Source organism: Scatophagus argus, chromosome 1, assembly GCF_020382885.2.
Source record: "Scatophagus argus isolate fScaArg1 chromosome 1, fScaArg1.pri, whole genome shotgun sequence".
NCBI classification, from domain to species: Eukaryota; Metazoa; Chordata; class Actinopteri; family Scatophagidae; genus Scatophagus; species Scatophagus argus.
In genome coordinates this window covers 23,291,292-23,316,488 of record NC_058493.1, presented here as the reverse complement: position 1 = coordinate 23,316,488, position 25,197 = coordinate 23,291,292, and the positions used below count along the sequence as shown (strand labels likewise).

General features: G+C 39.7%; 1 protein-coding gene and 1 long non-coding RNA gene across 2 annotated transcripts in view; both read right to left on the bottom strand.

The window, feature by feature from the left end:
- The window catches only part of map2k5 (mitogen-activated protein kinase kinase 5), a 46,940-nt gene extending 39,260 nt beyond the window's left edge, over positions 1-7,680 (bottom strand). The window contains exons 1-5 of the mRNA XM_046393258.1: positions 7,251-7,680; positions 6,574-6,622; positions 5,933-6,000; positions 1,915-1,984; positions 1,110-1,150 (exon numbers count right to left, since the gene is read on the bottom strand). Coding sequence (XP_046249214.1) covers positions 1,110-1,150; positions 1,915-1,984; positions 5,933-6,000; positions 6,574-6,622; positions 7,251-7,349 — 327 coding nt within the window. The 5' untranslated portion in view covers positions 7,350-7,680. The remainder of the gene's footprint in view (positions 1-1,109; positions 1,151-1,914; positions 1,985-5,932; positions 6,001-6,573; positions 6,623-7,250) is intronic.
- A 1,659-nt stretch (positions 7,681-9,339) lies between these two features.
- LOC124061523 lies at positions 9,340-20,289 on the bottom strand. Its single transcript, XR_006843769.1, has 3 exons — positions 20,221-20,289; positions 12,398-12,578; positions 9,340-10,086 (listed from the first exon to the last, which is right to left on the bottom strand). It is a non-coding gene; the product is annotated as an uncharacterized LOC124061523 (long non-coding RNA).
- Positions 20,290-25,197: the final 4,908 nt, after the last annotated feature.

Sequence of the window (25,197 nt, the reverse complement as noted above, 5' to 3'; positions counted from 1 at the left end):
AAGAGGAGAGGGGAGGGGAGCCAAAAATGTATTTGCATGAAACTAATATGGCTTTACAATAGAGGAAATGAGACAGATGAAACAGATTTGGGCAAAGGCTGGATGACAGTAAAAACATGCCTCACTAGGGATATTATTCTTTACATCTATTCATCTGCATCTATGTTTACTCCCAAGACCGTTGCGCTCAACCTAGATACAATACACAAAAGAAGAGACAACACCCTGTGAAGAGGATACTAAATATAACTCATTTAATTGAGGTCAAAAGGCCAGTGTGTTGGGTCCACGAAAGCACAGGGATTCTCTCTTTAATTAGTGCCCAGGAAGACCTAATTTAAAGAGTGCGCAGGACTCCCTTCAGCCAATTACTTTACATGAAAACTGGAGAAAATAGGAAAAAGATTACCAAAGGTTTCCGAAGAATATCATCTTCACAAAGAGAGCCTTGACCTTAAAAAACTGGCATGGTTCAGTAGTCGTTACTAAAGCTCCTCAGAGGATACATTCAATAAAGCAGTTTTAGTATTTGGAGGAATGGGGAGGGGGTAATTTTATTACTGAAATGGATATGGTTATAATATGGATCATCTGGAGAGATGGAGTAAGTGTCAAGTCATTTAACCCATGGTAATTAGCAATGAGTTTCAATAGCAACATATGCCTAACATAAAATAGGAGGGTCTGTGGAAGGCCACTCGTATATGGCAGAGGGGGGTTTGTAATAACAATTTCATGGTTGAACAACTGACTTCTTATTGACTTGGTTTTTGTTCTAACCAACGCTGATGTTCTGCCTATCATATGGAATGAGTGGATCATAATGCTCAAGAATGGGATCCAGGTTTCAGCAACTACTGCAGTATATGAAACAAGAGCACAGGGAGATTGGAATAAAAGAGTCCTGCAACAGCCACAGCCAGACGTCTCCATACATAAACATAGACGAAGAGAGCAAGAAAATGAGTGAAAGGAAAGGAGAGCCCTGACTTCAATTGACATTTCAATAAGTGGAACACAGCGTTACCAATCCATTTGCCTCAACTTCCCTCCCACCCCTCCCCTCGTTCTCTGTGTAAAGCAGCTGAAACAATTATTGAGAAAGGTACCTTCAGGCCATGTATGTTCCGGATCCCTGGAGTCTTGCCGGCTGAAACAGTAATTGACTAGATTGTAGAACACATCACTGGGCCATTTACAAATGTGCTGAAAAGGAATCGGTTCTTTACAAAGAAAAAAAAAGATGAAATGAAATGAGGGTTATTCTGAAATTAGTTGTAGACAAGAGAGTGATTGAGATGCTGGGCTCTTGAGACAGCTGGTGGCGTGTAGGAAGAAAAAACAGAATCACAGAGTTAGAGAAAAGAGAGCGAGACAGACAGAGCGAGGCAGATACAGAGTAAAAGGATGAAAGCGAGCGACAAAGAAATGTTTCGTCACTTTGCCCTTGGGGCCTGTTAGCGATTATGTATGACTTTGAGTGGTGAGAAAACTATATGAAGACACAAAAAAAGGCATGCATTGAAAAAGCATTCATAGTGAAAACCAGTTCAGAAAGAAACAACGCAAAATCAGAGATATGGGCAAGGCTTAGCTTGCAGTTTGGATGTCCTTGGAGCAAAAGAAAATCAGATTTATAAATGACTGTCAACAGATTAACAGAATGAGCCACTGAATTCTAATATTGTAATATTGAGACTACATTGTTACGTCTGGCCACCAAATGCTCTGGTTTTCTTATTGTTTGACCACAGCACAATTGGTTTATCCAAATTTCATCTGAAAATTGTGTGAATATTTTTAGACATTTAAATTTTGCTTGTGATTAGCTGTTGTCATCACATTAATTATGAAGATGTATTGAGCCTTCTAGTGTTATAAATCTGTGATAAACTGTAACACGTCACCCTGTACCTCGTGGAAAAATCTGCAGAGGGTCCGGCAGCAGTCCATTCATGCGTTGTTCGTTCATTGTGTTACAGTACTAAAAAAGAAAGGAAAAAGTCACAAATAAATTGTAAGTGATGGTGGCTTGAAGTGACTATTGCACCTGCTGAAACTTAAATATACTTAAGAAGGCCATCAAAGCTGTTTCATAAACCAAAAATCTGTTTTATGTTAACAGAATAAAAACCAAATTCAAATTTAACAACATAAAACAGCTGAAGAAAAGGTAAATCCGCAATCTGATTCGGCACTGAACTGAAAATTTTTAGAATATTACCCACACAAAAATGTTTGTTTAAGTGACGTCAGAATTAGTCTGCCATGTTCCCAAAAACACGAGCATGCTGTGCTGAAATCTGTTGCCGATGAGGACCAATGCCCTATGGGCTTGTTCTGAGGGAGTGTAGCATTAACCCTTTTCTCCTCCAGGTCAACAGCTCACCAAACACTCATATCCTACAGGACTAACACGTGCACACACACTACGCAGCCTCTCAGACGCTTGCCAAGGCAATGCAATAATTGATGTTTCAGTTAACCAAACCATCTGTTAAACTGTGAGCATGTGTGCGTTTGTGTGAGATTGTCTGTGTGCGTATGCATGATTTGTTTATGTCCTCTCCTTCACACCAACAAAAATTAACAGCAAGACCTTGTCACAGACACAGTTAGACACTTAAGAAGACGTATGTCTTTATGCAGGCCACACATACATGTTTTCATCGTGTTTCATTTACAATCCGGTATGAACTACCAAGTCATCACAGCAATATGTAAATTTGCACTCTCATTGTGAATGTGTGAGAGTGTGTGTGTGTGTGTTTGGGGGGGGGGGGGGGTTGGATGGGAATGGATCAGAATGGCTACCCAAGTGGCACAGCTGTTATTAAAAGGCCTATTTATCACTGTCAGGTCCCTCCTCGCTCCTAGCCCTCTGCTTTCGCCCTGCAGCATTTTCACTAGGCCACATCTGAACAATGGGCCTAATACCAAAAAAAACATGCGTGTGTTTAGGGTGTGTGTGCGCGTGTGTGTGGGGGGGTCGGGCTTCACATACCTTTAATTTTCCGCTCAGCTAGCTTATTGATTAAGGCTGCAATTACCACCTAATCTGTAGTAGGTGTGTTATTAAAAGACATTCTCCATTGTTGGCCAATAACTAAACAGTGTCCGATCCCAAATACCATCGCTCAGCCTTAAGGGACAGGTGGGAGAGCGAGAGCAGAGAAAGGGTCTCATCATCATTAGCAGACTAAGGGGAAATTGGAGTAAGAATGGTGGAATTAGAGCTACTACCTCCAGGGGGAGCTGAGCGAGAAACGGATGAGGTCACATGTTTTTTTTTTAGCACCTGACACCGGCGAGTCTTTAACTTTGAACAGGGACTTCTGTCTTTCAAGGTGTCGAACAATGATTAGAGATGCCTGGAAGACTAGTGGGCCTCACAGGAGCATGCAGCAATCAATGTTCTCAGATTGGGGGGGTACTTTTCACAATAAATGCCCTCTGCAGACTGATGTTAATTAAGTGCTGAATTTGAGCATTAATTTTGCTCAGCAACAAGGAGCATGAATTTTTCACCAGGCGATGTCGAAGTAAAGATCTTGAATAAGAAAAAACACTGTATTGTGAAAGCATACTTAAAAGTCTGGCATTACATTTACCATCACAGAGATCCAAACACGCAGGAACACATGCACACAAGAGGGAACCATGTGAGGCCTTGATGAGTCCTTCCACCTTTCACCTAACATGTTGGGTTCCCTTAATTCCTATTAATTTCACATAATGGCTGTCTCCTCGCCTGGAATTAACAACACTGAGGCAAAAATCCACTGGGGTCTCTATGGAGGCCAAATGGCAAACACAGCAAACACCCACAACAAGGGAAAAAATCCTCTGGATACAAATGCAAATGACTGCTGAAATGCATAACCGTTGCATAAGACATTTAAAGAACTCAGCTGGTGTAAATTATATTTTAGTGGGCCCAGTATTTTCCAGACGATCAGCAGCTTTTCTTTATACACTTGGCTGTCCCACGAGGAGCAGAAAGCCATTACGGGGCTCTTGGATTTGTTGGTCAAAAATTCATTGTGCAAATGGCTTTTTAAATTTGTGGACGAAGCAGCGCAGTGTTGTGGATACTAAATATTTGTGCTGCATAAAGTGAGATGCAGGTCGGGGTCACGAATTAATATGCTGTCAAGACACATATCACATCATCTGAATAAAGGGTTGGGACAATAAGCTACCGTTATACAAACTGAAGAATCATTCTTTACTGTAGCTTGTTCGGTCTAACAAACAAATATAATATACAGGCAGTGATTAATACGATAAATTGTGATAATATTTGACTAAATTAACTTGCTATCAGGAACACTGATGGCTCCAACTGTAGCTTTTAGTTATTATAGTATTGCTACTCTCCTATTTAAAAAAGGTGCATGATCATTTATCAAATTATTGCATCAAAAGCATCATAAATTATGCATTCTTACATTTCCTGAAAGAGTGCAACAACAACAACACTGCACCATCATAATCTCTTGTAGCTGCGTAACTTTACTTGCACATTATGTTGTTAAAAAAATACGAACATTCAAGTCTAGCATGCAACACACAAGTGTTCCATAAATGAAAAACCAAGGACAGGAAATCTTAATCTTAATCTTAATCTTGAAACCTTAATGGGGCATCAATACCGCGATAAGTTACTCCCATTCAACAACAGAACACACAGCACAGCAGGGTAAAAATCGAAAAGAATTTTCAGCTGGACTTGAAAAAGCCGGCTGAGGTCAACACTTTTTCCATCCCTGTTTCGCATCACTTATTTTCACAACAGCTGTCTCTTTTTGCTTAATCACCCTGCTACCCTATGCTACTTAATGATTAAAAAGCAACCACAAGTGAATGCATGATAAAAATGGACAAAAAACAAGGAGTGTAAATTATGCCTGTGGCTCCAGCAGCATCATTGTGAGCTGATGGGGGGTAAAAGACATCCACAGATGAAAGTAGATTTTGAACAATTCTGCAGCCCAGGGGGCCAGCTCTTTAATGAGGCAAAACTTTAAGTACTGAATAATAAATAATAAAAACTGACAGTTCATATAGCTTTCAGTGTACCTCGTAGAGAAACCCATCGCACACCATTACTCTTACTGTCCGTGGCGTGAACAGTAAGTATGGTGGAATATAAAGATGTACTGCACTAAGTGGGGGAGCTGAACGGGTAGTGGAAGAGTGTATGCTTGTGCGTGCATGTGTGTGTGTGTGTGTGCCTGAAAACGACCAATAAGATGGTGATTTTACCATGAGTGAAATACAACTGGATGGGGTTATATGCTTTCAAAATTCTTAACAGGTTGTTGAATTTCAAACAAATATAATGTCAGTCTAGTGGTAGCAGCAAGAAGTCCAAATTTGTCAGTCCTATCTTGCCATCAGCATGTACCTCTTTCTTTTCAGATTTAGGCCAGAGGTGCCTCCTTCGCTACATCAGTGCAAGCTTTTCCTTAACTGTTTAACTTCTACAGCATGTGATAGATCTGACATTTAGAACAATGAAAAGGGAGGTGAGTGGGTCTTTCATTGTGCTGCACAAAGCAATAAAAATATAGGACATTTAAAACAATGTTGTCTTTAGTCTGTGTAGCTGAGCTCTTTTATCCGTATGCCTCAAAATCACAAAGTTGCCTCTGAAGTCTTTATAATCTTCAACATACAACAACCCTATATTCTCAGGCCTGCAGCGTGGAAAAGCTGCACAGGAAGACATTGAACAAAAAATATGTGAATAACCCTAGAATAAGAGAGGAGGGATGTCTCTCTTTCAGGATGTTAAGACATGCAGTGGATACTGTATTTACAGAAGGAAAAGAAACAGCCCCCAAAGAAAACAGAGATAAACAGGGAAAAGAAAATGCATTTTCTGGTATAACTTTGTTACATGATGATTATTCATTTATATACTCACATATGACAACATAGCTTTGAGTTCTTCGTCACTTCTCACAGTGATTCTATCCCCCACCTCATCCTCATCTGAAAAACACAAAAGCATCTTAAACTTTGGACTTTTTCACGAATTTATAAAACATAAAAAGCAAAACACATTGTTCAGAAAGAACATGACTTATTTAGAGTACAGAGATAAGATTAGCCAACAGTTACAGCAACTTGAACACAAAATTAAACAGACAGAAGCATTACATCAACTAATATTTCCATACAAATACCATAGGTGAACTGAAAACAAAAACACTGATGCAGCCCTCTGAATACACACTTTTGCCAGTAACTGCAATGATATGCAATGAGTATTTTACACATGTCCTCTCCACATATACCACAATACAAAATACCTTAATTAAGCACAAAACTTAGGGGAATAATCATTAAAGGGGTCCCACACAGTAGCTGGAACACTATTTAAAGTACTGATATCAAGTTAGTAAACGATATATATAATAATGTTTCATTGTTAAAAATATTTTTACCGATGTTAAACACAATTAAGGTAACCGAGGAGGATCACTATACTGTGAAATCTGAGAAGGTTAGCAGTCGAAAAAGTAGCTGCAGTTCTCCAAGTTGAAGTGTTAAAGAGAAACTCACATTCAAAGGCTGTGACAGTGGCTTCAGGCATGACATCTCTGATTGCAACCTGAAATGTTTGGCAGAGTGACTCAGTGACTGAGAAATTTTAACAAGGACAATGATAAAGACTGATGCAGACAGTTTATCACAATAAAGAAAGATAGTCAGACTTAACCTATTTGTGCCCCCAAACTACATTTAGTATAATAAGGAAAACTACCACAACGTTTGTTCTGATTGATGCATCATCTTGAAGAAAGAACAAAGTAAGGATTTTCATAAAATGAGGAGAAACACTGAAATTCTGTTTATTAGGTGTCTTCCCCGATATTAGACTTTTTACGAGTTCAATGATATGAAATACTTGATTGGGTTCCTCCAAATGATTTCTCCTGCTGTATGGCTAAAAGCAGTTCTTTGTAGTTTTTAAGAGTTTTAGAGAACTCTCCCATCAAATGAAATTCAAAATTTCTGTCGCAGACACAAATGGACTAAGTAGATTAACAAATGTTGGGTGGGTCGTAGTGTAAGAAAATTTTACTGTTCAGACAAGTTAAGCCAGAAACGGAAACTGACAAAATCAAACTATGTCGTTTCACCGTACAGCTGTTTTTAAACTGCTGAAAACAGCTTACATCTAGCGGAATTAAGAGTGACAGTTAGCCAGCTAGCTCTTTAGCATTCTGAAGACTCACCAGTAAGTCATTGAAATTCAGAAGAGATGGACAGTCGACGGACGAGTCCATGTCCCCTGACGGCGTTTTTATACGGATTACTATTGCCTCGGTGTTCATGGCGCAGAGGTTATTTAAATCGAGTATGAGGACAAAGAGGAAAAGTGAAGCTTCATAGTAACACTTGGCTGCCTGTCTAAGCTAACAAGCTAATTTCCTGCAGTGGTTTGCTAACGACACACGCTAGCATCCTGCTCAGTCCAGACACTTGTGTGAAGTGTCGCGGTTATTTAAAAACGTTAACAGTCACTGCCGACACCGAAGTCACGTCATAACTTCATGAAAGGTTAAGCTTGAACTGTAACTGTATATTCGCCTGCTGCCTAGGGCAGTTTTACACTGAGTTAACGGAGATATACAGCCATATAGCTAGTTTTAAGGAAGCCACAATTGCTCCTTCCGAATCAACATCCTCAGGGCATTTCAAAATAAAAGATCCCCATCACTATAGCCACTCAAAACATTGCTTTTACTGTGTCAAGTATGTGGCCTGACATTCACAAAGTACTACGAATATTGTATTTACTGCCTTTGCACAAAAATATTTTAACATGCATGCAGTTAATGTAGGCTGTAGGCCACTTGATCTTACAAAAAGATCACTGACACATTTTTACATAACATGTTGAAACACATTTTTAACTCGTTTGTATCAAGTTTGATAAGAGAGTACAATTTTGAGCACATAGTTTTCTTGTACTAAAATGATGAGTATCCAAAGGGTAAATAATCTTTAGAGAACTGACCTTCAATCACTCATGTTCCATCAACATTTGCATATTGTATGAATGTGCGAACATACTCATGGACCATCAATATTCACGTATTCATACAATATGCAAATATTGATGGTCCATGAGTGAGCAATGAATATTTGCATATTATATGAATGGTCCTCACTTTCACAGAATTGCACAGCTGGACTCACTGTAGTTTTTCAAGTAACAAAGAGATTTTTGCCAGTTTCACTTTGCATTAACACAGGAATAGTATTTAAAGGTTTTCACTCAGCATGAGTCATTAGTTTATAATTGAAGTAAAACAAAGGAGCACTTAAAACCATTGCTGATTACGGCCTTATGATTGACAAGCTGCATCAGTTTCTCTGCCTGCTCCCTAAAGAGCTCTGATTGCAGTTCCAAGAACAGGACATTGATCTCTGGACAAAATTAAGTCTCTTTCTGTGTTACTGTATACTCTGTTCGCAGAGCTCATACCCAAGTGTAACAGGTAATAATAAGAACTTGTTAAAGCTTGGTCCATTTCCCCGTGGCTCAGATCTAGCTGGACATGTGACACTTGAAAACAGCATCAGTAAGACACGTGCTGTGCCACCTACTGCAGTAGGTTGGGTTTCACTGGCTGTTTAAAAAAAAAAAAAGTCTCAACCTCTGGTTGGCCTGAGGCTGAACTTTTTTTTATCAGTTGTTGTCATCCAGCTGCCAACTATCTCACACACACATTACTGTACACACACAGAGGTTAGAAGTTCATCCCATAGAACTCCATCTATGTTCATATAATCTGTTCCAACAGCAGGGTTAAAGACCCATTGATTTCCATGTAATGCCTCAAATTATTACTTTGCCTAATTGTTACAAGAGGCTAAATGGAAAAACAAAGCCGGGCTATTAAGTGTTCTGATTAATGCCTCCACCAGCACTGCCCACTGATGAAAAGCAGAGGATCTATATGGCACTTTGTCAAACAAACTCTCCCAGGACTTGACGTTTGGTCCTTCTGCTTTAGGGGCAACTAGGATGAAGCCCAGTCAGCAATCCACATTATCAGAAATCAAACTCCTGACTTAGCTTAGAGGAGAAAGTGGAAAAGGAAGGCCAGTATTCACTGTCTGGTAATTAAAACCCATTTTATCAGACCTCCTCCTTTGCCCTGTGCTTCTTTTCCTGCTATTGACAAGCTGCTTAGCACAAAGTGAGCTCAGTTTGACTCTAAATATATGAGGCACACTTATTTAACTTTCTCAGCAAAGAGGGAAAATCAGGTAAACAAGACAGCAGCAAAACTGTCCAACAAGGTTGCTCATTATTTATTACATTTATTATAGTTTTATTTTTGATCTACATCTGTTTTCGTGTGTAACTAAGTGTCCAAAATGCAGCCTGTGTTTGTTTCTTCTTCCTCTTCTTTCTCCTCCTCTGATTATTATTTCATTACTCTGTGTCAAAAGTATTGGCTGGATTGTTGTGTTTATTGATTGAGGAGCCAAAGTCAGCACTGTCTTTCTTCACTGCAATGCTGATATAGAAGATCTTGAAATACTATTTGTCTGCTGGTTACGCATTGATCGTTCTCGCAGATATTGACTTCTCCTTGGTAGCTTTCTATTTACAATGCACCTTAACATTAATGGTAATTATTCAAAGTAAAAATGCCTGAGCTTGTGCTTGTCATTTACCTTGACAGAACTGACTGTAGAGAAGATGTCACTGACTTTAGTCTCAAAAAGTGGTTATACATGCTGTGAGTTCAGCAAGAAAAACATGTCCCACCGTCTGTCCAGGGACACGCCCCACGTCAGGTATCCAGAGGCGAACCCTCCAGCTGAAATAGAGATGTGTCTCTTCAGCCTTGAAGGCTGAAGCCTGTTGTTTATTGACACTGCCAGAGTCCCTGCTCAGATCGATACCATCTCCACTCAGATGGGCCTTCAACACAGAGACTCCAAATTGAGGTCAGGATATGTAGAGGGTTATGGCTCTTCAGCAGATATGAATTGCCTGAGAGGCTGCAATCATTTGTTACATCTTCCTTTAAAGTTCATCTCCAAGTTGACCTGTGATGAAGCATGGAGAGTTTGTGAGTGACTGGCGTGAGAGTTATGAGGAAACGCACAGACACGCTGGAAGAAATGGACTGTGTGACTACTTCTCAGCTCTCACAGCGGCACGTTTTCCCTGCCTTTAACCCGTGTTTCAGATTCACCTCTGAGGTCCCCTTTATGGCTGCATGTTGTTTCTGTTGTTTCTAATAAAGAGGAAATATTGGTGCCTTCCTGACCTGCTCATAGGGGCCATAGAAAAATTTATGGGGTGTGTCTTCTCCGTAGAGACTGAGCCAGACATGAATAACACAGCACCAGTTCACCAGAGCTCTTTTGGCTCTTCTTTCATGCTGTGGTCAAGTGACTTTACTGAATGCAAGATGTGACTACATGGTGCTGTTTTCAAATGTGAAGGGTGAAAACAAAAATGCTTGTGTAAAGGTATACAATATTTCACTTTGCCTTAAGTATTTCCTGTTTGTGTAACATTTTTTGACATGAATATGCATTTCAGGCCAGGAATCTGACTGTTAAAATTGTTCCAATTGTAGCTTTCAACTGTACCAATAATTCCCATGATGCAACATTTTTTTTTACAAAGCAAACCCCTGTGGATCTAAACTGCTTTGTAGAGACATTTTATTTTTTGAGCAAACAGACCAACTTTTGGATGATGTGAAGATAAATGACAGGGAAAGTTGAGACCACAGAGCAAGTTAATGAACCTTCTCGTTTCTCCCCTTTGTATTCTAAATTACATAAAGAAGTACCTTTAAAGGTTTTGGCACATTATTCAGAATGTTTAAAAGCCTTTGTTATTATATATATTATATAATTATTATATTTATTTTATTATATGTTATTATATCATTAACTGATTTTAAGACTGAAGTTGAGCTAAGTTTAACTCCAACCGTTGGGTGGCTTTATTTAACTGTAGATTGTTTTATAATCATTGGGCTGTATGTACAATTTCAACCCACAAAGTAAATGGTACCCAAGCTGCAGCTGCCAGATAAATGCAGTTGAGTTAAAAACACATGTATTACCTTCCACAACAAGTATTTCCAGCTGGTTGTGGTCAAACACACAGTTCAGAGGAAAATCAACGTAAATAAACAGTAAGTAAAATATTTAGAACAGAATAGTAACAACAACGCTGTAACTGTATATACATGCGCATGCATATGTGCATGACCGAGGCCAAGACGAGCGACCTCTCTCTAAACACACATTGCTTTGGTGCAGAGTGTCAGGTGGCCTGTTTGTCAGCTGAAATATTCATCAAATAGATCAGCGGAAAGTCTGGCTGGCTTGTCAACTGACAACTGCATGTCAATAATTGATAGGGAATGAGGTAAGTGACTTGAGTGAGTGTTTGGGGGGGTCCTTCTCTTTCTGTAAGTGATGCCGCTGACCTTTGGTGTGTGAAAGAACTCATCATGGTCGGTGCTCGCATGTCATATAAAGCCCGACATGAACAGTGAAAGTAATAAAGAAAGGGAATAATATAATGAATAAAAGAAAGAAATTAATCATTCGGTAATGACATTAAATACTTTCTTTTTGTGCCTTTATTTTCTGTGAATCAGTGTCTTTAAATGAGGCTTTTCAGAAAATATTTTAAGTTGCAGTTTCAGATTACAATGCTGTATTAAATAATTACTAAAATTAAAACAACTGTAAGAGTTCATTATGATGCTGAATGACCAAATGGTTGAATATAGTCTAGAGACATTGTACTTGTACCCACAAAAGCACAGTGGATTTATTTAATGATTAATTAGCTTCAGAAATCCTGTTTAATAGATCAAAGAAATTCTGTATTATGGAAGAATAACACATGACTGAGTGCCTGTTCTATATTATCATGCAAAAATGCTCAATAATCAAATACTTTTAGAAAGAGTCATGATATAAGTGTCCTTTACAAGTCACATAGTCCCAGTCGCACATTTAACAATAAACAGTTATCAAGTTATTTATTGAATAATATGACAAATTACCACATTACTTAAAGTGTGCCTAATGCTAATATCATAAGTAATCTATTTCAATTAATTAATTTCCCTAACCCCAGACAATCTCTGTTTCCTTTTATATTTGCTTAATTTCCGCATCTCTCATTCTTGAAAAACACATTTCCTTCAGTGAGAAAGGAAACTGTGCTGTCACTTACGTGACCTCTGACCTCCCTGGAGGGAAAACAATCAATCAATAAAATGTCATATTACTGTGTTATTATTACACCACAGGTTGTGGTTAATTAAGTTGGCCACGAGCACCTACATTTGTTTGGTCTAATTTACTGCTGATGACATACCTGATACTGAGGTGAGTCAGCGGAAAGTTGCAGAGCAGTCGGGGCGTGTTGGCCCGTCGTGTCAGATGAGATTTTCCCGACTGCCAGCACACTTGAATCTTTATTCTTCTACCGGTTATCTCACCTCCTGCTCACAATAACCACCAGTGGCTGTACGGCATTTTTATGGTTCCAATATGATCTGCAGCACATGCAGAACATAGTGTATTTAAGCTGCACTATCAGCGTGAAATAATACCCTTATCCAGACAGACTTCAAAATACAGATTCTTTATCATTTTTGCAGGAACAAAAATGTGTGCAAACGACTTTGATTACAGGACCGAAGCAACTGCAGCAGGGACAGACTGTTCATTGAATATAAGCATTGTTGAACGTATCATCAGCAGATACTAATAGCCAATAGGACCAGTTAAAATTACGATACAACATATAATATAATACAGATGAAACTTGTGATCAAAAGAAACAAGAAAAATATGATTTTATCTTTTTATTGCCAAGGTGGAGATGCCAACAACATCTTGTCTGTTCACTGAACACTAAGATTTGCTATGGAAGGATGAGATTTTTTTGGGGCAAAATGATCTCAGTGTAAATGATTGTTTTTAAAAACAGTTTGAATGATTTGTGGCAGGTGGTGGTTTCTGAACTTCTGAGTGGACTCTTTGGAGCTGTACGTGTCGGTCACCCATTTTTGTGCAGTGGTGAAAGATATTTTAAAATCGTTTACTTAGGTAAAAGCACCAATTCAGCAATCTAAAAAAAAAAAAACTAAATAAATACCTAATTACAAGTAAAAATGTTCTGTATTCAGTAGTAAAAGTAGTAAAAGAATGGCTGTTATGACATTGTTAGACATTGCAAACACTGATGCAGCAAGTCATAAGAAGCATGTTAGCTGCTTGAGGTGGAGCTGATTTAACTACTTTATATACCATTTGTTTAGTCCCGTGATTCCCAGCAAAGGATTCCAGCCCTTCCAAAGGCTCACAGGGGAAATCTGACAGGTCTTTGATGGACATGTTGTGTCACAATCTTAGTGACTTCCTGACCCATGTAGCCTTATGAAAAAATAGCTGGTTGGAGACAAGACTTCAGATGTAAACTTCATTCATTCTAAAATGCCGCACAGACAATACACAAGTGTTAAACTTGCCAGTAATTCCTGAGAAGGTCATTTCAACCTGCCAGGGTCAGTTGTCCTGTCGGTGTCTCTGAGTGGCACAGCACAGTTTCTGAACTGCTGAGCAAACAATTTCAACCCGGGATGGTTAGCTGTCCTGTTCTGAGACTGACTGTGCGGTTGAAAATTAGTGGACGACGTGTTGTTGGCTAACAGTGAGCGTCTGTCAGGAGCGAGGCATGTGGTGCAGTGCAGCAGTGCGGATTTATTCTGTCTCTTCATCCATCCAAGGTGCCCACTTGATGCTGATGATGAACAAACAGTATAAGGGCTTAGTTATCCTCAGCTATAAATTATTGTGCATCATAGAGATCAATCAGTCATGTTAAATACAAACCAATTTGAATATCAGAAAAAAATAATGATAATAACTTTCTACCGTTTATCGTTTTGCCCTGAAAGTCCCCATTACGACTAGTATGAAGATAATCTGATGTCATGTCATAACTTCATTTGCTGCTGACACATAACTTGCTACAAATGAGGGGGGGAAAAAGCATTAATCAGGTGAGAAAATTAGAAAAATTCTGAGGCATTTCAACTGCAATGCGCAGCTAATATGACTGAACATGTCTGGCCTTGGACCATGTATAAACCCACAAAGGACTCCAAACTGTCCCGCCGTCTGTTTTATATTATTATTGCATTTGGTGTATATTTAATAACTTCTATTTGATGGAAGGTTTGGGATAATTAATATCTAATGTTCAAAATTCTTTCACATTGGCAAAAATGTTTCAAACATTTGCTTTTTACAGGAAAATATATGTGTGTATTATCAGCCACTACTGTAGGTATTATTGTCTGGTTAAATGTGTGTGTGTGTGTGTGTGTCTGCGTCTGTCTGTGCCCCTGAGTGTGTGTCCACACCGCCTCATTGTGGGAAATAACAAAGCCCTGGAAATACAACCTCCATGGGGTCTTACCTGGATGTGGCGGCCCCCACTTTTTCATTAAAAACTGCAATCCTGCAGCTGAGGCTCCGTTACACCACAATGTGACAGAGCTATACAAGGGCAAACATATGCGACCTGGACCCAACCTTCAAAGATGGCCCAATAGATGGATCTTTTGCTCTTCTCTATTTTGCGACAAGTTTGAATGCAAATTGATTCAAACCATTTTCAACGAGTGTGTGTCTGGCATTGTTGTTGGCCTTGCTGTTTTCTCAAGCCTCCCATGTTTAAGTATTGAAATGCCTGCGTATTGAAACTGTTCCGAAAATTTACAAGCTTATTTGGGGATGCATTAGTGTTCATTACTACAGCATCCTCTCCTCCCTTGAAGAATCAGGCCCGTTATTAAGTATGCAAATTATATAATATCAGATTAAAGAATAAAAATTTTGTTTACGGTACTTTGTTGTCCTCTTTTTTTTTCTTTATTTTCCCTGTAATGGCTTTTTATTGGCAAAATCTGCTAGCACATGTGGTAAAATTTGAGTCAGTCCATTCCCTGGACTATCATTATGATTTTGTTGGGCATGTGAGAGCAGGAGGTATTGAAGTGAGGAAATTGAAGTGTCCGAGACCAACCTGCTCCGGTGAGATGTGACAGTAAAGTAGCAATGTAATTACAGGTCATAAGTTGACCACCTCAGAACCACGGCGGGCGCCTGGAGAGCTGAGCCTGTCAAGCACTCTGACATGGCGCCACACACACAAACACAAACGGCCATCATTTTTTGCCAAAAATCCTCAGAATTAAGTGTCAATACACCAACTCGAAGCTCAACATTGAATGACCATTCCATAAGTTGTAAATGTATTTGCCAAAAACACTTGATCACAGCTGTGCCGTGCCAGGAAGTCAGAATGTTTCACTGTGAGCTCTCTTCGAGTCCATCCATGTGATACTACCCCCTGGTGGTGAGACAGGGAACACCCAAAGCTGGGAGTGCAACGCAGCTAAATTGAGAGTTGGCTGTTGTTTCGTAAGATCTGGAGAATTCAAAATATAATTGATGTAATATTCTTTAATAATCAAATACACATTTAGATTTGCATTTTATAATCTCTGGATTTTAGGAATACTTGAATACTGGCTCGAGATACACAATTGACTCTAACAGCATGTAGGCTGTCATTGATTTGGACACATCCTTTACCTGGTGAAGTGGTGTAACTGGGTGACTCCAATGTAACACCCTCCCCCCCTGGGCTGAGTCATTTGTTATCACCTCATGGATCCTCCAATGCACTACCTCCTCCAGGGTGAAGGGTCAAGCCCTTAAAAGGGAATTACTTCACTGACACAATAAGAAATGACAGTTTAGTTGACATCTTACCACCACTTCACTCCCCTCCTGCATCCAGCCCTGCCCTGCATCCTAACTGCTCCCCGGGGAGCATTGAATCTGTGTATGTGTGTGTGTGTGTGTGTAAGTGGGTGTATCCATGTGCTCTCCTGAGTGTGTGTGTGTGTGTGTATCTGGTGTTTGTCTGTGTCCAATTTTTTTTTGCTACAAAAGCTTTTGTGCCTGAAGAAACTGTGACTTAATATAATCAATTAAGTGTATTTGCGTGTCTGTTCTCAGTGTTTGTACCTGTGCATCAAATACTGGTATTCTGTTATGAGCGTGTGTGTGTGTGTGTGTGTGTGTGTGTGTGTGTGTGTGTGTGTGTATTTATTACTGCATCCCTGTCAGGTGTATTTAGAATGAATAGACTGCAGATGTTACTTAGAATTCAAGCACAGCCATGGGGCCTCAGTTTGTGTGTGTGTGTGTGTGTGTGAGAGAGACACAGGCAATGAGTGAGTGATTGACACAGGACATGTGTGTCACTCTTCAGGGTGATTGGGAGAGGCCATGCAGCCAGTCTGGCAGGTCATTATCAGTGTGTCAAACAGCGGTGTGACGGCTACTTCCTCTGAGACAAAACACACACACATACGCATGCACATGCATACACACATATACCAACTCCTTCTCAGCTAAGTCATTGAGGAATGCCTATCCAAGCCAATCAATTGGGAGATCAATTGGGGACCAACTGGCAATCCCCTGCAATCAATACGCCCCTTGTTGCGTGGCTCCTGAAGTGCCACAATGGCTGTGGCACTTAATTAAGTTGTTAATTGCTGTGTTAAGCTTTCTCAGGTACCCTCCCTAGACGGTAATTGAGAGTGGCTGGACAATTCGGCTATCGGCAGCACTTTGCTAAATTTAATCACAAATCAAAGTGATGGCAAAGGCTGTAATACAACAACAGCGACAGTGTCAGTTTTTGTGGAGGCGAGACGGTGCCGACTGTCTCACTCTGTCGGATCACGTACACGTAATGCAGAATCCTGTTTCTGTTGAAGGTCCATGTTTATTGCACCGTGAGGTCATCTAGATGCAGCCAGCCAATCACAGAATGCAGTACTCACTATTCAGCATTTTTAGGAATGATCACATTTGTTTTGGGCCAAAATGATGTTTTGAATCTCAGCTGTGGATTTTGTTAGGGTTTTGAGAACAGAGGGATGCATGAAGTAGTGGTGCCACAGCAAAACAGCAGCGCGTAAGTTTTTAACTAATGGCGGTTAGTTAACCCTCGTTGCTGACCAACAATGTTTGCACGATCTGGTTACATTAAGACAGATGGTTTAATCACTTTTATGTCTGCTTGCTTCAGAAAGCTACTTAGCAACAGCAGCAAATATACCATCAGTATCATCGGTTAGAGACAAACGGTATAGCACTCCACTGTCTTATTGCTTTTCTACTTATCTGCGATGTTGCCCATGCGATCAAATTAAAACAGCAGGTCTTTCATTTCAAACAGGAACAGGTAGCTTTACTCATTATGTGTGTTCTTAACAAAATGGGTCTAATTTAATGAAATATTGATGTTCCAGCAAGAGTTCTGTGATAAAAATCAAACACTCAACTTCTCACATAGCCGGGGCCTTGTGCCTCACTCCTCAACACTCCTCTGAGGGGGGTGAATACCAGCTCTTCTTCCTAACAGGGTGGGAGTCAGACCACTGCTGGCTCTGGCTGGCACTTTTATGGTGTTATTAGCACGCGTCCCAGCGTCTCGGTGTTAACATGCGTGTTGTAGCCTAATCCCATTACTTTCAACACTCAAATGGAATTCAGATGGAATGGTGTCGTCCATTTTAAGAAACGACTCCAAAAGCAGCAGGCGTCTACATTCTTATCCCTGCTTTGCTGGGAAATTAGAGTGGCGCAGGCAGGAGCCGAAAGCGTATCAAATCATCATTACAAAACACCTCGCACATAGTGGAAACATTTTCACCGCAGCATATCCACCTCCTCGGCTTCCACAGTGGCCTGAAAGTGCTGCACAGCTCTTCAGAGATTTGGTAAGAAGTGCTGGGGTGTAGTGGAGCAGGAAAAGTGGAAGTAGCACTGAGACAATGAGAAACAGCCATTGCTGCTTTAGGCTCTGTGAACAGGCTTGCCATTGATTAAAACAGCAAGGTGTGCAATAAAGCGCAAGGCAAAATGTTGCCTTCCATATGGACCCCCAGACCCTTAGGCTCTGGCCACCAATTGGGCCTTTCTGCCTGCCGTTGTTCCCCCTTTCTCCTCTCTGCTTCCCCTTCTCTCTCCCCCGATCCCCAGATGGCAAAAACAATTTTCCAGCCCTCTGTCTCTCTCTGCTCTTGCCCGCCACTCTGCAACCACAAAGGGCCCTGGCCGTGATTCAACCGTTTACTCCAGTAATTAACAGCACCCATACCACAACAATTACAGTCACCAGGCTACTACACTCCAAATATACACTCTCTCTCTCTCTCTCTCTCTCACACACACGCACACACAGTGTTAACAGTGTCACAGTGTGAATTAGAAGGGAAGGTAACAGCCAGAAGCTGTAAAATAAAATACAAATAGCATTAACAAAAAGGTGAGAAGAACATGCTGGCACTACAGCAATGATTACCTCATAATTAGACGAGACAAAGCTCTCTCCCTATCTAGTGGCAAAACACTGTAATTACTGCCGTGACAGAAAATCAAAGGCTACTTTGTAAGCAGCGGGAAAAATTAACATTTTAGGCCCTGAAGCTGTATGTCCTGATTAGGAACGTATTAAATCAATGCATTGCTAACTGCTGAGCATAAATACGTCCCCTCCTGAAGGGGCCTATAATTGCGAGAGCAAAAAAGTGGGTTTCAATTTCACAAGGAGGTGGCATTAATGTTAATAGCCGTATTATGTAGCAAATGTACACTCCTTTTGTTCTAAGATAATGCACTTAAAGCACCGCATTTTTGTTCCAGTGTGTTTTTCAGTTGTGGTGAAGATCAAAGTGTGTTTTACATAAAATCTCATAAATTGTTACCTAACAATTTACAATTTTCCTAGAAGTCTTGTAAATATTCTATGTAATATTGATTATATTACTATACTAATATTACAATGCACCAAAGCAGCAGCATTTTCACCATTCATACAGGGCCATTAGCATATTGTTTTTTGCTTAATCCACCAGTCAGATGTGATATAAAGTGTGATAGGTGTGATTTTAAAATTAAAGGTGTGATATAAAACTAACTTCAACTTCATTGTTTCTGGATATGAATTAGTGTCTGCTTTGCCTATGCGTTGCAGTATTTTATTATATTATATTTATTATTTATTTTATGTTTTTTTGTCCTTCGTTGTCAGTTTCACTAATTAAAATTCCTTCTGCTATGCAGGATCACACTCTAAATAAGAACTTGCTCTTAGATTGATTCAATCAAGGTTGAATAAAAAGGAAAGTAATTATGTGATAGCCATCACCTACAAACACCAAATCTGCAATGCAAAAAGCTGCTATTGAACTGTCCCCAGCTCATGGCTAGGAATAATATAAAATCAGTTAGAGCAGTACAGCAATTCTACATGAACCGAGATCTTTATCTTGCAATAAATATTTGCTTAATTTTATAAAGTGGTGAATGCCTGTTAAAGGAGAGGCCAGGTTGTTCTTAATCACAACAGCCAACTCCTACTGAAGTTTTCATGCACTGCAGACATTTCTCCTAATCTTCATCTAATTTCCAGACCAGCATGTTGGACATGTGACTCAACCAGAGCCAAATGGGTTATGACCCACCTAGTTCCTGCTACTGTTTAAATTGATAAAAGCTGCTAGTGGGAAAGCCAGTTAATCCCAAGCATCTTTAACATGCCCACAATAGGTTCCTTGGGAATACATCTAATTATTTCACATCTGTATTTATTTGATCCGTGTGGAATTCTCCCTTCTGTTACCAGTGCCAAGCTATGCCAGCATGGACTAACAGTGATTTATCTAAGTGACATTTCTGGCGCAGATTCACATCAAAGCAGCGCCAAAAATCAATGGGGGAAACACGGGGAAGACGGGGAAGAGAAACTTTTTCCCCTCAGCAAAAATGTCATGCATAAAATGCACCAGCATAAATAAAGCACGCCTGAGCTTGCAGGTTTGCTGAATCAGATAGGGCAGAAATAAGACACAAGCTGTTTGTTAATGGTGGCTTCAAGAAAGACTTTCACAACTACAGCATTTTTTTTTTTTGGGGGGGGGCACTTCAGTCCACAGCACTCAATGTGACATATTAGCACTGATAGCAAGGATGTGCCAACTTCATGCAAGAGCAGCTTCTAGTGACCTCTGTTGTCCAGTGAGTAAACTGCAGACCACTCACCCTGTTGTGGAGTGATGAAGCCCTGAGCAGTGCATCAGTTCCAACACCTTAAAAGAGTGACAGGCAGAGCTGCAAAATGAAGACATTTTATCACAAAACCACACTCATTATCAGTGTCTTACCCACACATCATCCAAATACAAGTTAAAGACCTCCAGACGTGTTTTAAGACATGCATAATCAAAGTACTTGACTGATAATGGGTTTCTGGTGTAGTTTTTCTACAAAAAAATTATATTATCTTGTTGAAATCAATCACACCAAACTCGTCATCACCTTTGTCATTGAAAAATCATGAACGATGATATTATTTCAATTGTTTAATTACTTCACAGGTGATCGGAGGCTTCAAGTTTCCACATCACACTTGTGTAAGTTGAATACTGGACCGGGATTGGCTTCCAAACTAGTTGCAATATCATGAATCCTACTCGTAGCTCAACCCCTTTATAAATTTCAACAAGCAGAGAAACTTTCCACTTTCAGCAGATAAATGTGAAAACGGCCATCTTGTGTCAAACTCTGCATAGTGACGCTTAAACATTCAACTGTAGGAACAAGAAGAAAAAACATTCTCAGTAGAGCAGGACTCAGCAATGGTAACCTTTTCTAAGTTAATGAAAATGTGATAACTGTTGTCATTAACAGGTTGACACTGGAGTCTAAAGTCACTAGTGTCCCCTAGAGGTTGCAATATTCACCACACCATGACACAGTGTGAAACAAACTAAACAGCATAAATGTGTTTGGTAAATGTTATCTGCTCAGATTGCTGCCTTCTACATATGAAAAACAAATTGTAGTCGGACTGGCAGGATAAATCCGGGTGGGCAACGTTAACACCACACTGATAGCCTCTTGTTCATTAGCACTGAAGAAGTTTCCATGAGCTACCTGCCTACTGTAATTCAACACATCCAACTTCCTCAGTGTAACCGCTCAGTGGCCAAGTTGTACATGTGTAAGTTTTGTGCAAATTAGTTAGAAAAGAATGGGGGACTTGACTGTGCACAGCGTTGGACCTTACATTTTTGAAGTTAAATACGAGAAAGAGGAACATGAGAAGGAGTTAATATAATGCTGTGTCAAAGAAACGTGCATCATTTCATTTATCCTCTTCATAATTGTATGTCTCCTCTGATACATCTTGGCCAGTCATAAGTCCTCAGGTTGGGGATGACTCACTGTAGTAACTTGTTCATTCTCTCCAGAAAAACAGTGTTATTTTCCAGAAATGCAGTACTAACGTAGACAGTATTGTCCATCTCACTCGAGTCACTGTCTCCTCAGCGAGCCCTCAGGTATCGCAAAACATCTAAGCATGTGGCACCGCTGTCTTTCCACGCTGCTTCCCTCCAGAAAAGAAACAAACTGAGGTCTCAGTAAATAAACAACAAGCTCTGTCTCGCCACAACCTCAGGGCTGGAAGGTGATAACTGCTCCAGGCAAAGCATTCATATAACTACATAGCTAATTTAAAACAAATTTACATCATAGTGTTGATTATTTAAACTCAACTTGGAAAAAACAGGACTTTAACTTCTTAATTATTCTTGTTCACACTGCATTTCCCATGCACACAGTCGCCTTAAGTGCAGATAAAGCCTCCCATCTGTTTGTAATTACAACTACATAATTTCAGTCTTTGTGGCTAATCATTTTGACTGCACATTCGATTAAAGCCAGTACAGAATTGGTGCAAGACTGAATTTGTGTACTAAACCTTTTGTGCTACATACAGATGTACATTAACATATGGCTACAAATGTGCAATTGAAAAATGTATAAAAGCTTGTGTAGACCAATCGGCTCAATACCACATCCTTTATTGCCCATTTTTGATGAAGACCTAAAATTACACCAATGCAAGAAGTCGTTCCCTGCTAGCTTGTGTGATGCTTTTTATTTGCCCAATCTCCAAATTAAATGATGTTTGACGCAAGAAATTTTAAACCTCTTGTCATCAAGCCTCTGCTCTCATCATGTAATACAGCCAGCAGCTGTATTTCCCTGTGGTGCCCATGGAATAGGACAAGCAGGCTGCATGGCAGGCTCCTTCAATAAAAGAAGTTGGAAAACATCATGTAATATCACTTTACTGGGTCTCTATGTAGGCTAAAAACATTATGAACCCTGGGGCAATGGTGAAAGCTAATGATGGGAGGATGATGGCAATGCAATGTTGCCATAGAAGCCAATTTCCAGTGGCTTGCCAGATGTTAAACATCTACATGTGCATTGATCAGTGACAGGATAGCCCATAGAGATTTCTTCATTTGCCCGAACAGAAAACAAGTCTTGACTACATTCCTGTTCAGGCTACCAGCAACTATGCAAAACATAAATGATAACTTGAAATAATTACATGTGTAAAAAACATTAAGTGCTTCAATACCAGTACGTCAATTATTCAGTTAGCCTGCAACGTGATTTCACTGGCAAGGGGTAGATTAGATGGTGTAATTAACAGAAAATGTATCACAACATAAGACATACACACACACACACACACTCACACATAGAATAAACCCTAATTAAAAAGTGATCAGCATTACCAAACAGTTGACAATTTTGATTTAAAAATGGCAGGCCTGGCATCGATGAAGTTTACAGTAGTGCTGAAAGAACTGGTTGATTAATCAACTGCTTAATCAACTAGTAATAAAAATATATATTTTGATTACTATCCAATATCAACAACTTTCCATAAAAGAACTATCCATAAAAATGATTGTTTTCAGCTGGAGAATTGAAAATTTTATTCAGTTTCACATCACTGGAAATTAAACATATTTTGATTTATTACATGACCTTGTTGGAAAATATGGAAATTAACAAAAAAAATTAAGATAATGTTTTGAGTAGTTTGAAGAGCATCTTAATCTCTTTCAGTCAATACCTATTAGTTTATCTAGAAAACAGTGGTCTATCAGTCTCTTATCATTTTGTGCTAATTTGCCAGCTAACTAAATACAGGTGAATAAATATGGTTAAAAATGAAGCTCATTTAGCACACCAGCACATGCACAGGAAAGTCTAAAGCACATTACTGCAAAGAAAAATATATAATAAAGGAATAATATCAGACATGTCCTGTTAGCTGTTACAGTTAACCCAACGTTAGCTAACTGATGATGGATGAGATGGAGGCCAAGGAACTGTGGCCCCATACCAAAGATAAATGGAGGAGCTCTGCTCAAATCATGAGACATTTCTTAAAGTTTGTCTGTAGTCAGTTTGACTCATTGCTATGTATTTCACCAATAACAGTTAGCTTGATTGCTAGCTAGTTGTAAATGTACCAGTTATTTTTGTAACAGATACTGGCAAACACCCAACAGGTTAGGTTGTTAAGGGCCTCACACATGTTTCCACTTATCCTCAGGGTGGATTTAGCTGGAGTTGTGTGACAATTATGTCAGGTCATCAAACTGCACGTACCAATAAGAACAATAAAGATGTAAGTTGTTTGTTATCAACCAAACTAACAGGAGAGAGTGAAGGAGATGTTAATCATGCAGAGTTTCTACATACCCTCCCAGTCCAGAGAAGAGGTGTAATTAGGCAGAGTAACTGATAACACCTGCTCAGGTGTGTCTCTGTCAGGCGTAAAGCTGGTTATAGGTCCAGCGTGTAGGATTTAGCGGCATCTTGTGGTGAGGTTGCAGATTGCAGAGGTTCTGTCTAAAGCCGGTGTTAAGTTTGTCTGTTCTGGGATGCTGCATGGTGGTGTTACATATTTCATTTCTGTCAATATTAGCTTTTGGTTAATATCATAGACTTACACGCTGTAGAAAAAAAATACTGTATCCCAAATCTCTCCCAAAACTACATAATTCTAAATAAGTTTTGGTTGGCAGCAGTTGTAGAGTGTAATTAGTGCATTTACTCAAGTACTATTCAAGTATTGAAGTACTCTTATTTTGAGGCTCCTTGCCATTTGACTAATATCATGTGGTATATTATATCATTTCCTCTGAAAGATACAAACTGAAACATTATATTGTGATGTTTAGTATCTGGTTTAAGCCGTGTAAAATCAGTATGCAGTGTAGAACTGACAAACAGCCTATGTTTGTTATGTTCAGAGTGTGTTTAAGCAGACACTTGAAATGAGGAGGCTTACCTACAATGACTCACACACAACTTCAAAAATATGGAAAGAAATTAAATTAAGATAACGCACATTTGCTTTCTCACATCAGACAAAATTTGTTTTTGTGCCCCCAAAAAGACGTTTTTTGTTTTTTTTTATGTAAGTCTCTGAATGAACTACTGCTCACCACCATCATGTGACATGAGTTTAACCAAAGCCTACTGTGGTCTGTTTATCTGTAGTACTGATTTGGCCACACTGATTTATATCAACAGTTGCTGTGTTGAAGAGCCATCGCTGAATCTTCCAACTCCGTGAAGCTGGCTGCTTCAGCAGCTTGTGATCAGTGCTGAGTCATCTAACATCTTGTATTAATTTGGTTTAGCGGAGTACTGCCTGTGCCCACCTACATCCTGCTTTGAGGACACATGATGACACATTTTCATGTCATTCTTTATCAACAACTGCTACTGACATAGACTTACTACCCTGATCATTGAAAATAGACCAATAACAGAATTTTTATCTAATCCCAGGTGACTTCAGATTAATAACGGCAGCTCTGGTTGCTGTCAAACTGATTTGCTCAGCTACACAAAAAGATGACAACCAAGTGACAGGGCCTCACCCAATAAACACAAAACAAGCAATTAACCCAGCTATCACCCTACAAGCGTGAATCAACTGTGGAGCTAGCTGGTTCCCGCGTTGCTAGCTATCGTCTCCATTTTGGCAGCAGAGCCTTTTGGAGGGAAAACATGGAACATCTGGTGGAAGCAGACAGGGGCTGGCGCGACACGATGGGAGAACAAGTGCCTGAAAGCTTCATTATGTCCCAGCTGTTGGGCTTGCTGTTGCCCTCAGCAAAAACAACCTTGGCA